Genomic DNA, 15836 nt, shown 5'->3' with positions numbered 1-15836 from the left:
ACACTGACATCTATTTGAGCAAAACACTACTACTACCATATACTACTCTACTGAACTGTACCCTACTCTATTGTACCTGTGCTCTACTGAACTGTACCCTACTCTATTGCACTGTGCTCTACTGAACTGTACCCTACTCTATTGTACATGTGCTCTACTGAACTGTACCCTACTCTATTGTACATGTGCTCTACTGAACTGTACCCTACTCTATTGCACTGTGCTCTACTGAACTGTACCCCACTCTATCGCGCTGTGCTCTACTGTGCTGTACCCTACTCTATTGCACTGTGCTCTACTGAACTGTACCCTACTATATTGCACTGTGCTCTACTGAACTGTACCCTACTCTATTGCACTGTGCTCTACTGAACTGTACCCTACTCTATTGTACATGTGCTCTACTGAACTGTACCCTACTCTATTGTACATGTGCTCTACTGAACTGTACCCTACACTATTGCACTGTGCTCTACTGAACTGTACCCTACTCTATTGTACTGTGCTCTACTGAACTGTACCCTACTCTATTGTACATGTGCTCTACTGAACTGTACCCTACTCTATTGCACTGTGCTCTACTGAACTGTACCCTACTCTATTGCACTGTGCTCTACTGAACTGTACCCTACTCTATTGTACTGTGCTCTACTGAACTGTACCCTACTCTTTTGCACTGTGCTTTACTGAACTGTACCCTACTCTATTGCACTGTGCTCTACTGAACTGTACCCTACTCTATTGTACATGTGCTCTACTGAACTGTACCCTACTCTATTGCACTCTGCTCTACTGACCTGTACCCTACTCTATTGCTCTGTGCTCTACTGAACTGTACCCTACTCTATTGCTCTGTGCTCTACTGAACTGTACCCTACTCTGTTGTACATGTGCTCTACTGAACTGTACCCTACTCTACTGTACCCTACTGAACTTTACCCCTCTAGTGTACTGTGCTCTACTGAACTGTGCCCTACTCTATTGTACTGTACTCTACTCTATTGTACTGTACTCTACTGAACTGTACTCTACCCTACTGTACTTTACTCTACTGAACTGTACTCTACCCTACTGTACTTGACTCTACTGAACTGTACCTTGCTCTATTGTACATGTGCTCTACTGAACTGTACCCTACTCTATTGTACATGTGCTCTACTGAACTGTACCCTACTCTATTGCACTGTGCTCTACTGAACTGTACCCTACTCTATCGCGCTGTGCTCTACTGTGCTGTACCCTACTCTATTGCACTGTGCTCTACTGAACTGTACCCTACTATATTGCACTGTGCTCTACTGAACTGTACCCTACTCTATTGCACTGTGCTCTACTGAACTGTACCCTACTCTATTGTACATGTGCTCTACTGAACTGTACCCTACTCTATTGTACATGTGCTCTACTGAACTGTACCCTACTCTATTGCACTGTGCTCTACTGAACTGTACCCTACTCTATTGCACTGTGCTCTACTGAACTGTACCTTACTCTATTGCACTGTGCTCTACTGAACTGTACCCTACTCTATTGTACTGTGCTCTACTGAACTGTACCCTACTCTATTGTACATGTGCTCTACTGAACTGTACCCTACTCTATTGCACTGTGCTCTACTGAACTGTACCCTACTCTATTGCACTGTGCTCTACTGAACTGTACCCTACTCTATTGTACTGTGCTCTACTGAACTGTACCCTACTCTTTTGCACTGTGCTTTACTGAACTGTACCCTACTCTATTGCACTGTGCTCTACTGAACTGTACCCTACTCTATTGTACATGTGCTCTACTGAACTGTACCCTACTCTATTGCACTGTGCTCTACTGACCTGTACCCTACTCTATTGCTCTGTGCTCTGCTGACCTGTACCCTACTCTATTGCTCTGTGCTCTACTGAACTGTACCCTACTCTGTTGTACATGTGCTCTACTGAACTGTACCCTACTCTACTGTACCCTACTGAACTTTACCCCTCTAGTGTACTGTGCTCTACTGAACTGTGCCCTACTCTATTGTACTGTACTCTACTCTATTGTACTGTACTCTACTGAACTGTACTCTACCCTACTGTACTTTACTCTACTGAACTGTACTCTACCCTACTGTACTTGACTCTACTGAACTGTACCTTGCTCTACTTTACTGTACTCTACTGAACTGGACCCTACTCTGTTGTACTGTACTGTAAACTAATCTACTGTGCTGTGCTCTACTGAACTGTACCCTGCTCTATTTAATTGGTTATCTTTTGCTTGTGTGCGGCTTCTCGGCCATGGAAACCCATATCATGAAGCTCCCGACGAACATTTATTTTGCTGAGTTTGCTTCTAGAGGCAGTTTGGAACGCAGTAGTTAGTGTTTCAACCGAGGACAGACACATTTTACGTTCTCCGCACTTCAGCACTCGGCGGTCCTGTTCTGTGCGCTTGTGTGTCCTACCACATTGCAGCTGAGCCGTTGTTGCTCCTTGACGTTTCCACGTCACAATAACAGCACTTACAGTCGACCGGATTAGCTCTAGCGTGGCAGATATTTGACAAAGTGACTTGTTAGAAAGGTGGCATCCTATGACGGTGTTACGTTGAAAGTCACTGAGCTCTTCAGTAAGGCCATTCTACTGCCAATGTTTGTCTATGGAGATTGCATGGCTGTGTGCTTGATTATATACACGTCAGCAACGGGTGTGGCTGAAAAAGCCAAATCCACTAATTTGAAAGGGTGTCCACATACTTTTGCATATACAGTTTAAATGTCTAAAATAACAGTTACCGTACTATTTACTGAAGTCAGATCCTACTTTGGAAAGAATGGTGCTCTGACTGCATTTGTCTTCATATAACTGTTTCCACAGCTCTGCCCACCGCCTCAGTGAAGATAGTCACTCCACAGGGTCTCCTCTACCCTGGAGAGACAGTCACTCTGCAGTGTGACATATCAGACTACACAGACTGGACGTACCACTGGTTCAGATACAATAAAGAGCTTCCCAGTCAGACCAGAAAAACCATCACCATCTCTCTCCCTGACCAGGCTGGTCAGTACCAGTGTGTTGGGAGGAGGAGAGGTCGGCCCCAGAAGTCAAATCTCAGCTCAGCTCTCCCTATCGTCGTCACTGGTGAGCTCACTGTTTGTCTTCAATCTGGGATTTCTAAATTTAGAGCCAATGAGGGTTAATCTAATTGCATGCACTGTAAATTCTAACTGAATGGAGTCAACATATGTAAAATATAATTTTAGGAATGTACCAGGAATGTATCCAGATGTTTTGTACATTATTTTCACAGCTCTTCCCAAAACTACTCTGACTGTGAAGCCAAACCCTGCATACACTGGAGAGACAGTTACTCTGACGTGTTCAGTGGGGTCTGACAGTATCTGGAACTATCAGTGGTACAAAGACAGGAATTATAATGTAGTATCCCAGTCTGTTTACAGTAACATTGGAGTCTCTCACATCAGTGGAGCTCGTGTGTCTGACCAGGGTCAGTACTGGTGTGAAGGGAACAGAGTGTCTAGACCCACATCTTCACAACCAAGTGATCCTGTCACTCTCACTGTAAAAGGTGACTTACTTTGTTGTGCTTCATTGATGTTGTTGACTATTTATAATGAGTCAATCATGGTCTGCGTGTCAGAATTCTTAGTTACAGTGAGCTCTAAAATGATTGGGACAGTGAAATATTTTCTGTTGTACTGTTAAGCAATAACAACCATATTGTTAATTTAGTATAGAACAGAGTAATTGTTTATACACATACTTTCTATGGAGAGGAGTCTGTCCTGTACACTGACTCCTTATCTTCATGTTTGAACATAAAGGAAAACATTTATATAGAGGTTTCATCTTTGTATCTGTGCATTTATGATGTCTGTTACAACATGGGCAGCACCATAGAGGATATCTACATGTTAATGTTGCATGTGCCCTGCTCTACCAACTGTTACAGAGGACCACCATGTGGGTAGTGGACAAGTGCACACTTCAGGAAAAAGAGTAGAGTATTGAGATGTAGAGACAACAGGGGGGGCTCCAACCCTCCAGGACCCAAAACATTGACATCTATTTGACCAAAACACTACTACTACTATATACTACTCTACTGTACTATACTGTACTGTACCCTACTCTATTGTACTCTACTCTATTGTACTGTACTCTACTGAACTGTACCCTAATCTACTGTATTCCTATTTTAGTGTGCTATACTGAACTCTACCCTACTCTATTGCACTGTGCTCTACCGACCTGTACCCTACTCTATTGTACTGTGCTCTACTGAACTGTACCCTACTCTATTGTACTGTCCTCTACTGAACTGTACCCTACTATATTGCACTGTGCTCTACCGACCTGTACCCTACTCTATTGTACTGTCCTCTACTGAACTGTACCCTACTATATTGTACTGTGCTCTACTGTACTGTACCCTACTCTATTGTACTGTGCTCTACTGAACTCTACCCTACTCTATTGAACTGTGCTCTACCGACCTGTACCCTACTCTATTGTACTGTCCTCTACTGAACTGTACCCTACTCTGTTGTACTGTGCTCTACTGTACTGTACCCTACTCTATTGTACTGTGCTCTACTGAACTGTACCCTACTCTATTGTACTCTACTTAAATGTATTGTACTGTCCTCTACTGAACTGTACCCTGCTCTACTGTACTGTACTCTACTGAACTGTACTCTACTATATTGTACTGTACTGTACTGTACCCTAAACTACTGTACTGTGCTCTACTGAACTGTACCCTAATCTACTGTACTGTGTTCTACTGAACTGTACCCTACTGTACTCTACTCTATTGTACTGTGCTCTACTGAACTGTACCCTACTCTATTGTATTGTGCTCTACCGTGCTGTTCCATACTCCATTGTACTGTGCTCTACTGAACTGTACCCTGCTCTACTGTACTGTGCTGTACCCTACTCTATTGTACTGTACTTGAATGTATTGTACTGTTTCTACTGTATTGTACTTTACTGTACTGTACCCTACTCTACTGTACTCAACTTACTGTACTCTACTATGCTCTGCTGTACTGTACGGTGTTCTACTGTACTGTACTCAAGTTTACTCTACTTGAGTTTCTTACAATTTAAGAAAGGGTCCATGGGCTCAGGATCTAGTGGTCTTGGTCTTGAGATCACTCGGGATCTAGTGGTTTTGGTTTTGAGACAACTCAGGATCTAGTGGTCTTGGCCTTGAGTCCACTCAGGATCTAGTGGTCTTGGTCTTGAGTCCACTCAGGATCTAGTGGTCTTGGTCTTGAGACCACCCAGGATCTAGTAGTCTTGGTCTTGAGACCACTCAGGATCTAGTGGTCTTGGTCTTGAGACCACTCAGGATCTAGTGGTCTTGGTCTTGAGACCACTCAGGATCTAGCGGTCTTGGTCTTGAGACCACTCAGGATCTAGCGGTCTTGGTCTTGAGACCACTCAGGATCTAGTGGTCTTGGTCTTGAGACCACTCAGGATCTAGCGGTCTTGGTCTTGAGACCCCTCAGGATCTAGCGGTCTTGGTCTTGAGACCACTCAGGATCTAGTGGTCTTGGTCTTGAGATCACTCAAGATCCCTCACATTTGGTCTTTATCTTGTTATGGTCCCAATTCACTGGTTCTGGATAGTGTGGACCAATGTTCTGGTCTAAAACTTGCTTTACAAACCATAGGCAACCCATGGACTTAGATAGACATTGCATCATTGTCTACCTGTATGTCCCATCATGGCATATGTGAGAGCATGGTCAGCTTCATTGAGGCCATCTCCATTTAGAAATTGTCAATTGTCTTCTTCTACTATTTCTATGAGTTGGTAAACAAACAGAAAGGGTTCACACTGCCACCTACTGTGTTGTTTGAACTGGTAAAAAGTCAAGGTTGGCGATTTACTGCCACCTGCAGTTATGGAATGTTTACTCACAATTATAATGAATTGGCTATCCCCTTGACGACCTGAATGGAATTATGTGATCCTTTCTTAACCCATAGGAAGTCCAACCCAGTTGAATACTTAGAAATTGTGAAAGTCCTCAATAGTGCTGCCCATGCTAAAACATGCTTTTGGGCACTGGAGTCCTCTATCTTTCTCTATGAGGCAACCCAATTGGAGGAAGACAATATTCTCTGATCATTGGCTGATCACTCCCAAACCATAGGAATCCCCACCTAGTTGATTACTTTTAAATGGTGGAAGCCGTCAATGGCAATGTTTATAGTAAAATTAGTTTTATCCATCTAGGGTTCTCTTTTTACCTCTATTTTTGAAACCTTACACCGAAACACCTGCTATTTTGCCAAAATAATGAAAGGAAAAGTGATAATTAAACATTTAACCACATAATGAATTAGATGCATTAGTAAGTAAATCAATCAACAAGTTCCAGATTCATACAATCAACATTTAAGATTTGACAGAGAACAATAGAGTTTATATTTCTGTAAATTCCATTTAAAGGTTTTGAAAATTGGTTAAACATGTTTTTACTATTTAGTTAATTTGTTATGCAAATACATTTTCTAAAATGAATCTGTAATAGGGTAATCAAAATGATCACTACTGTGCATGGTGCTCCCTTTACTGCTTATATGTCACTGTGTTTCTGTAGGGAGCAGTTTAGTGTGGTGGTAAGGAATTCAAAATGATCACTACTGTGCATGGTGCTCCCTTTACTGCTTATATGTCACTGTGTTTCTGTAGTGACCAGTTTAGTGTGGTGGTAAGGAATTCAGGTATTCAATACAAACAAAGTGTGTGAGAAGTATATATGTCTATCTGACAGATGCAGGAAGACGTGTGTTGAAAGTTGGGAAAATAGGATACAACTTAGAAAAACAATATAAACCCCCACTTCTGTAGAATGACCCATAAACAAATTATAGTTTTAACAATGTTTTGAGGCTTTACATTGTCTGTTTACATTTACATTGTTTACAAACATTAGAGAAAACCAGATTATATTTGTTATGCTGGTGAATGAGGACCCAAAAGCGACGTAATAGAAACAGAGTCTTTATTCCAGTATTAAACAAACAATGATTCTCCTGGATATTATCAAAGGTAAATCCAAAACAGGAAACTGAAATCCTCTCGTCAGTAGAGAGGAACGACTGGAGACGCGACCACAGACTGCAGGTCGCTTCAGGAAGGCTCAGGCCGTAGCTGACATAGACACCTGCTCACACGCAGCATCTGAAGAAGGCAAAAACACGACAGGGCGGAACAAGGACACAGAACAGCAAACAACAAACAAGAATCCGACAAGGACAGAAGCGGAAAACAGAGGGAGAAATAGGGACTCTAATCAGAGGGCAAAATAGGGGACAGGTGTGAAAGAGTAAATGAGGTCGTTAGGAGAATGAGAAACAGCTGGGAGCAGGAACGGAACGATAGAGAGAGAGAGCGGGAGAGGGAGAGAGGGAGGAGGAGAGAGAGGGATAGAAAGAGGGAAAGAACCTAATAAGACCAGCAGAGGGAAGCACAGGGACAAGACATGATGATCAAAGACAAAACATGACAGTACCCCCCCACTCACCGAGCGCCTCCTGGCGCACTCGAGGAGGAACCCTGGCGGCAACGAAGGAAATCATCAATCAACGAACGGTCCAGCACGTCCCGAGATGGAACCCAACTCCTCTCCTCAGGACCGTAACCCTCCCAATCCACTAAGTACTGGTGACCACGTCCCCGAGAACGCATGTCCATGATCTTCCGTACCTTGTAAATAGGTGCGCCCTCGACAAGGACGGGGGGGGGGGGGGGAAGACGAACGGGGGCGCGAAGAAAAGGCTTGACACAAGAGACATGGAAGACAGGGTGGACGCGACGAAGATGTCGCGGAAGAAGCAGTCGCACAGCGACAGGATTGACGACCTGAGAGACACGGAACGGACCAATGAACCGCGGAGTCAACTTGCGAGAAGCTGTCGTAAGGGGAAGGTTACGAGTGGAAAGCCACACTCTCTGACCGCGACAATACCTAGGACTCTTAATCCTACGTTTATTGGCGGCTCTCACAGTCTGCGCCCTGTAACGGCAAAGTGCAGACCTGACCCTCCTCCAGGTGCGCTCACAACGTTGGACAAAAGCCTGAGCGGAGGGAACGCTGGACTCGGCGAGCTGGGACGAGAACAGAGGAGGCTGGTACCCAAGACTACTCTGAAATGGAGATAGCCCGGTAGCAGACGAAGGAAGCGAGTTGTGAGCGTACTCAGCCCAGGGGAGCTGTTCTGCCCAAGACGCAGGGTTTCGAAACGAAAGGCTGCGTAATATGCGACCAATCGACTGATTGGCCCTTTCTGCTTGACCGTTAGACTGGGGATGAAACCCGGAAGAGAGACTGACGGAAGCACCAATCAAACGACAGAACTCCCTCCAAAACTGTGACGTGAATTGCGGGCCTCTGTCTGAAACGGCGTCTAACGGGAGACCATGAATTCTGAACACATTCTCAATGATGATTTGTGCCGTCTCCTTAGCGGAAGGAAGCTTAGCGAGGGGAATGAAATGTGCCGCCTTAGAGAACCTATCGATAACCGTAAGAATCACAGTCTTCCCCGCAGACGAAGGCAGACCGGTAATAAAGTCTAAGGCGATGTGAGACCAAGGTCGAGAAGGAATGGGAAGCGGTCTGAGACGACCGGCAGGAGGAGAGTTACCTGACTTAGTCTGCGCGCAGTCCGAACAAGCAGCCACGAAACGGCGCGTGTCCCGCTCCTGAGTAGGCCACCAAAACCGCTGGCGAATAGAAGCAAGCGTACCCCGAACGCCGGGGTGGCCAGCTAACTTGGCAGAATGAGCCCACTGAAGAACAGCCAGACGAGTAGAGACAGGAACGAACAGAAGGTTACTAGGACAAGCGCGCGGCGACGCAGTGTGAGTGAGTGCTTGCTTTACCTGTCTCTCAATTCCCCAGACAGTCAACCCGACAACACGCCCTTCAGGGAGAATCCCCTCGGGGTCGGTAGAAGCCACAGAAGAACTAAAGAGACGGGATAAGGCATCAGGCTTGGTGTTCTTATTTCCCGGGCGATAGGAAATCACGAACTCGAAACGAGCGAAAAACAACGCCCAACGAGCTTGACGTGCATTAAGTCGTTTGGCAGAACGGATGTACTCAAGGTTCTTATGGTCAGTCCAAACGACAAAAGGGACGGTCGCCCCCTCCAACCACTGTCGCCATTCGCCTATGGCTAAGCGGATGGCGAGCAGTTCGCGGTTACCCACATCATAGTTGCGTTCCGATGGCGACAGGCGATGAGAAAAGTAAGCGCAAGGATGGACCTTATCGTCAGACTGGAAGCGCTGGGACAGAATGGCTCCCACGCCCACCTCTGAAGCGTCAACCTCGACAATGAATTGTTTAGTGACGTCAGGAGTAACAAGGATAGGGGCGGATGTAAAACGCTTCTTGAGGAGATCAAAAGCTCCCTGGGCGGAACCGGACCACTTAAAGCAAGTCTTGACAGAAGTCAGAGCTGTGAGAGGGGCAGCCACTTGACCGAAATTACGAATGAAACGCCGATAGAAATTAGCGAAACCGAGAAAGCGCTGCAACTCGACACGTGACTTAGGAACGGGCCAATCGCTGACAGCCTGGACCTTAGCGGGATCCATCTGAATGCCTTCAGCGGAAATAACAGAACCGAGAAATGTGACAGAGGAGACATGAAAGGCGCACTTCTCAGCCTTCACGTAGAGACAATTCTCTAAAAGGCGCTGGAGTACACGTCGAACGTGCTGAACATGAATCTCGAGTGACGGTGAAAAAATCAGGATATCGTCAAGGTAAACGAAAACAAAGATGTTCAGCATGTCTCTCAGTACATCATTAACTAATGCCTGAAAGACAGCTGGAGCATTAGCGAGACCGAACGGCAGAACCCGGTATTCAAAATGCCCTAACGGAGTGTTAAACGCCGTTTTCCACTCGTCCCCCTCTCTGATGCGTACGAGATGGTAAGCGTTACGAAGGTCCAACTTAGTAAAGAACCTGGCTCCCTGCAGAATCTCGAAGGCTGACGACATAAGGGGAAGCGGATAACGATTCTTAACCGTTATGTCATTCAGCCCTCGATAATCCACGCAGGGGCGCAGAGTACCGTCCTTCTTCTTAACAAAGAAAAACCCCGCTCCGGCGGGAGAGGAAGAAGGCACCACGGTACCGGCGTCGAGAGAAACAGACAGATAATCCTCGAGAGCCTTACGTTCGGGAGCCGCCAGAGAGTATAGTCTACCCCGAGGGGGAGTGGTCCCCGGAAGGAGATCAATACAACAATCATACGACCGGTGAGGAGGAAGAGAGTTGGCTCTGGACCGACTGAAGACCGTGCGTAGATCATGATATTCCTCCGGCACTCCTGTCAAATCACCAGGTTCCTCCTGAGTAGAGGGGACAGAAGAAACAGGAGGGATAGCAGACATTAAACACTTCACATGACAAGAAACGTTCCAGGATAGGATAGAATTACTAGACCAATTAATAGAAGGATTATGACATACTAGCCAGGGATGACCCAAAACAACAGGTGTAAAAGGTGAACGAAAAATCAAAAAGGAAATGGTCTCACTGTGGTTACCAGATACTGTGAGGGTTAAAGGTAGTGTCTCACATCTGATACTGGGGAGAGGACTACCATCTAAGGCGAACATGGGCGTGGGCTTCCCTAACTGTCTGAGAGGAATGTCATGTTTCCGAGCCCATGCTTCGTCCATAAAACAACCCTCAGCCCCAGAGTCTATCAAGGCACTGCAGGAAGCAGCCGAACCGGTCCAGCGTAGATGGACCGACAAGGTAGTACAGGATCTTGATGGAGAGACCTGAGTAGTAGCGCTCACCAGTAGCCCTCCGCTTACTGATGAGCTCTGGCTTTTACTGGACATGACATGACAAAATGTCCAGCAGAACCGCAATAGAGGCAAAGGCGGTTGGTGATTCTCCGTTCCCTCTCCTTAGTCGAGATGCGAATACCTCCCAGCTGCATGGGCTCAGTCTCTGAGCCGATGGGAGGAGATGGTTGAGATGCGGAGAGGGGAAACACCGTTAACGCGAGCTCTCTTCCACGAGCTCGGTGACGAAGATCTACCCGTCGTTCTATGCGGATGGCGAGTGCAATCAAAGAGTCCACGCTGGAAGGATCCTCCCGGGAGAGAATCTCATCCTTAACCTCAGCGTGGAGTCCCTCCAGAAAACGAGCGAGCAACGCCGGCTCGTTCCAGTCACTGGATGCAGCAAGAGTGCGAAACTCTAGAGTAATCCGTTATGGATCGATCACCTTGACATAGGGAAGCCAGGGCCCTGGAAGCCTCCTTCCCAAAAACTGAACGATCAAAAACCCGTATCATCTCCTCTTTAAAGTTCTGATAAACGTTAGAACACTCAGCCCTTGCCTCCCAGATAGCTGTGCCCCACTCCCGAGCCCGACCAGTAAGGAGTGATATGACGTAAGCGATCCGAGCTCTCTCTCTTGAGTATGTGTTGGGCTGGAGAGAGAACACAATATCACACTGGGTGAGAAAGGAGCGACACTCAGTGGGCTGCCCAGAGTAACATGGTGGGTTATTAACCCTAGGTTCCGGAGACTCGGAAGACCAGGAAGTAGCTGGTGGCACGAGACGAAGACTCTGAAACTGTCCTGAGAGATCGGAGACGTGAGCGGCCAGGGTCTCAACGGCATGACGAGCAGCAGACAATTCCTGCTCGTGTCTGCCGAGCATTGCTCCCTGGATCTCGACGGCAGTGTTGCGAGAATCCGTAGTCGCTGGGTCCATTCTTGGTCGGATTCTTCTGTTATGCTGGTGAATGAGGACCCAAAAGCGACGTAATAGAAACAGAGTCTTTATTCCAGTATTAAACAAACAATGATTCTCCTGGATATTATCAAAGGTAAATCCAAAACAGGAAACTGAAATCCTCTCGTCAGTAGAGAGGAACGACTGGAGACGCGACCACAGACTGCAGGTCGCTTCAGGAAGGCTCAGGCCGTAGCTGACATAGACACCTGCTCACACGCAGCATCTGAAGAAGGCAAAAACACGACAGGGCGGAACAAGGACACAGAACAGCAAACAACAAACAAGAATCCGACAAGGACAGAAGCGGAAAACAGAGGGAGAAATAGGGACTCTAATCAGAGGGCAAAATAGGGGACAGGTGTGAAAGAGTAAATGAGGTCGTTAGGAGAATGAGAAACAGCTGGGAGCAGGAACGGAACGATAGAGAGAGAGAGCGGGAGAGGGAGAGAGGGAGGAGGAGAGAGAGGGATAGAAAGAGGGAAAGAACCTAATAAGACCAGCAGAGGGAAGCACAGGGACAAGACATGATGATCAAAGACAAAACATGACAATATTCTCAAGAATCAATGGGTATGAATGGTTATACATTATATCATTCATTTATAAGTCCATAAATGGATGTAGCAACTAAGTTTTCAAGCTTTAAATTCAACATACACCAATAATTAACTTTCCAAAACCGCTACATTTATGGACATTTCTAAGGTTTCCATATGTTTGATATTCAGTGCTCTTTTCTCTCAGCTCTGCCTGGAACTACAGTGACCGTATATCCAAACCCTGTGTTCCCCGGAGAAACAGTCACTCTGACGTGTTCAGCTGGGTCTTACAGTGACTGGAACTATACATGGTACAAAGACAACAGTGAGATTAGCTTGTCCCAGTATAAATACCATAATACCAGATCCACCATCAGTAGAGTTACTGAGTCTGACCAGGGTCTCTACTGGTGTCAGGGAGAGAGAAGATCCAGACCCACATCTTCATCCATCAGTGATGATGTCACTGTTACTGTGAATAGTTAGTCTTTTAGTTGTTGTTGTTGTTGTGGTTGTTTGTTGTGGTTATTGTTATCTTACCATTCAAACATATTGAAAAACCAACAGATTATCAGCCAAAGACCACACTGACTTCAGACAAGGAGGACGTATTCACAGGAGACAGTGTGACACTGAGCTGTACTGTAGAGTCTTCTGGATGGAAGTTTTACTGGTACAGACACAGACCAGACTCTACACCAGTAACCACAACCTCTGGATACTCCTACACACTCAGCTGGGTCAGTGTCTCTGATGGAGGACAGTACTGGTGCAGAGCTGGGAGAGGAGACCCAGTCTACTACACCCTGTACAGTGACCCAGTCCAGATAAACATTACTGGTGAGATAAAACAGTTTTATGATAAAGGGTTGTTATTTTATATGGATAGATTGTAATCTAGGGTATAATATTTTGTCTGTTTACTGTATCACAACAATGATAGCTAACTTGAAGCTATTGTACAACTGTTTATTCAGTTAGTTGTCTGTGTTGTGTCTGTGCAGAGAGACCTGCTGCTGTTCTGGTCCTCCAACCCAACTGGACCCAGATATTCATTAGAGAGACTGTTACTATGAGATGTGACATACAGGGAGGAGGAGACACTGACTGGCAGTATAAGTGGTATATGAATGGTTATTCAGTGATCCCCTTTAACACAAAGCCTGAGTACAGAATCAGTCCTGTCTACATGTATAACAGTGGTTCATATACCTGTGTGGGTGTAAAGGGAAACAAGTTCTCCAAGACCAGTGAGGCTGTAAAACTGACCGTGTCTGGTAAGTCTAACTAATCATGTAAACATCTACATGGGTAACTAGAATTATTGCTAAAACTAAAAGTTAGAAAACAGAAACCTGTCCTCTGTCTGATCACAGATCAACCTCAGCCTGTCCTGAGTATCTCTCCTCAGTGGCTGAACCCTGGAGACTCAGTGACTCTGAGCTGTGAAGTTGACAGGACGTCTGCAGACTGGAGGTTCTCCTGGTACAGGACTGTTCCCTACAGAGCTGGGTTACCCTCCCTATCAGACAAGTCTTACTCTCTACAGCCCCTATCTGACAATGGGACTAGTGAAGACTCCTACACTCTGATCCCTGCTGGTCCTACTCTCACAGGAGGATATGTGTGTAGAGCTGGGTGAGGAGACCCAGTCTATGATACACTCTACAGTGAACCTCAGTTTCTCTGGTCAGGAGGTAACTAACTGCATTGAAACTGTATTGAATTATAATTAAGTCACCCTCATGTGTCTATATAACTATAGTTTGACTCTGTCTCTCTTTGTTTCAGATCTGCAGCCTTCAGTGTCTCTTACAGTAAATCCCAACACAACTCAACACTTTAGATCAAAGTCTCTCTCTCTGAGCTGTGAGGTGAAGGGGAACTCTACTGGATGGAGACTGAAGAGATACACAGAGACAGCATGGACATCAGAGTGTCCATCTACCTGGAGATCAATAACAGAATCCACCTGCACCATCACATCATTGGACACATGGTACAGTGGAGTGTTCTGGTGTGAGTCTGGATCAGGAGAGTACAGTAATGCTGTCAACATCACAGTGAACGGTACGTCTATTGTACAACATTCACTAACAATTTTATATTTCAATGCACAATGTTATAATTCATTCTGTAACTGAATGATTGCATGTCATAAAATAAAATACAATCTCATAAGATGTTGAAGTATTGTGAGTGATGATTCTAGAATTACAGTATTATTTATATTATGTTACACAGATGGTGATGTGATCCTGGAGAGTCCTGTCCATCCTGTGACCGAAGGAGACTCTGTGACTCTGAGCTGTACATTTAGATATCAGGAAACAAATCCTAAACCCAAGACTGATTTCTACAAAGATGGAGAACTCATCAAGAATGAGACCACAGGAGAGATGACCATCCCTACAGTATCCAAGTCAGATGAAGGATTCTATAAGTGTAAATCTGGACAAGGAGAATCACCAGAGAGCTGGGTGACAGTGAGAGGTGAGAAAACATTGATGATCACAAGTTAGTTACCGTTTTATTATCTGTGTGAAAAACATGTGATTTAAGAGTTGATGTTAATGTAGTTTGGGATTTCCACTCCCCTAGAAAATATGATCTGTCAACTAAATTGTCAAAAGACGGGCTAGCCTGCTTTCTTTTCATGTCTATACTGTAAACCTATATAACCTCTCTGTCTGTCCTGTTCTCTCTCCAGTCTCTCCAGTCGTAGCTCCTGGATCCTCTACATCAGTCCTAGTAGGAGTGGTTGTGGGTCTGGTTGTTGCTGGTGTTCTACTGGTCATTTTCCTGGTCCTGCTGGTGAGATATCAAAACAGAAAAGGTGAGACTTTTGTCATTTCTCATTTAATGGAAAATGTATTATTACGTTTGGAACAAAAATGTCTGAATAGAAATAGGTGAAGAAAGTTCAGTTCATAACACAATGTGTTTGTCATTACAGGTTCCTGTTTCAACAGAATATTCTGGTGAGTACACCTGTCTCTCAACCATATTGATACGTACAGTATAACATCTTCTCTGTGCTTCTCTCCCTGTAGGCCCCCTCAGCCCCAGAGAACCTACCAGGACCCCCAACAGGACCAAGGATCTACCCAGGGCCAGGCTCCTGATACTGGGTATACACATCAGCAGCATGGTCAGTCTATCAGCCCAGACCTCTACCAGTCTTCTCTCTGTAAACTCATACACTGACTCATCAACATGCACTTTTTATAACAACCAAAATCATTTAAATTCCGGTCAATTCAGAAAGTAAACCAAATTCATTATACTTCCTGAATTGACTGAAATTTAAATTGAACTGACCGCAACCCTGATAACAACATGTTACCATATTCTCTGTCCGTAGACAAGCTGATGGATAACCAACCAAACTAACCTGTCTCTCTCTTCTTTGACCAACAGGTGATGCTAACATCTACGATACGCTCAATCCCTCAGACCACAATGATAATGGTAATGTAATGTAATGTTTTC

At 45.3% G+C, this 15836-nt stretch overlaps 1 protein-coding gene across 1 annotated transcript in view; it reads left to right on the top strand.

The window, feature by feature from the left end:
* Window positions 1-15836, top strand: part of LOC139561426 (basement membrane-specific heparan sulfate proteoglycan core protein-like) — a 165177-nt gene that overhangs the window by 133829 nt on the left and 15512 nt on the right. Inside the window, 11 exon segments of the mRNA XM_071378501.1 lie at window positions 2856-3119; window positions 3289-3567; window positions 12912-13184; window positions 13349-13621; window positions 13721-14041; window positions 14136-14414; window positions 14589-14837; window positions 15055-15180; window positions 15301-15325; window positions 15398-15495; window positions 15765-15815. Of these exon segments, the coding sequence (XP_071234602.1) occupies window positions 2856-3119; window positions 3289-3567; window positions 12912-13184; window positions 13349-13621; window positions 13721-14041; window positions 14136-14414; window positions 14589-14837; window positions 15055-15180; window positions 15301-15325; window positions 15398-15495; window positions 15765-15815 (2238 nt within the window).

The sequence above is a fragment of the Salvelinus alpinus genome, chromosome 31 (assembly GCF_045679555.1).
Source record: "Salvelinus alpinus chromosome 31, SLU_Salpinus.1, whole genome shotgun sequence".
NCBI classification, from domain to species: Eukaryota; Metazoa; Chordata; class Actinopteri; order Salmoniformes; family Salmonidae; genus Salvelinus; species Salvelinus alpinus.
Note: the sequence above shows the minus strand (reverse complement) of the source record. Positions and strands in the feature narration are given on the sequence as shown.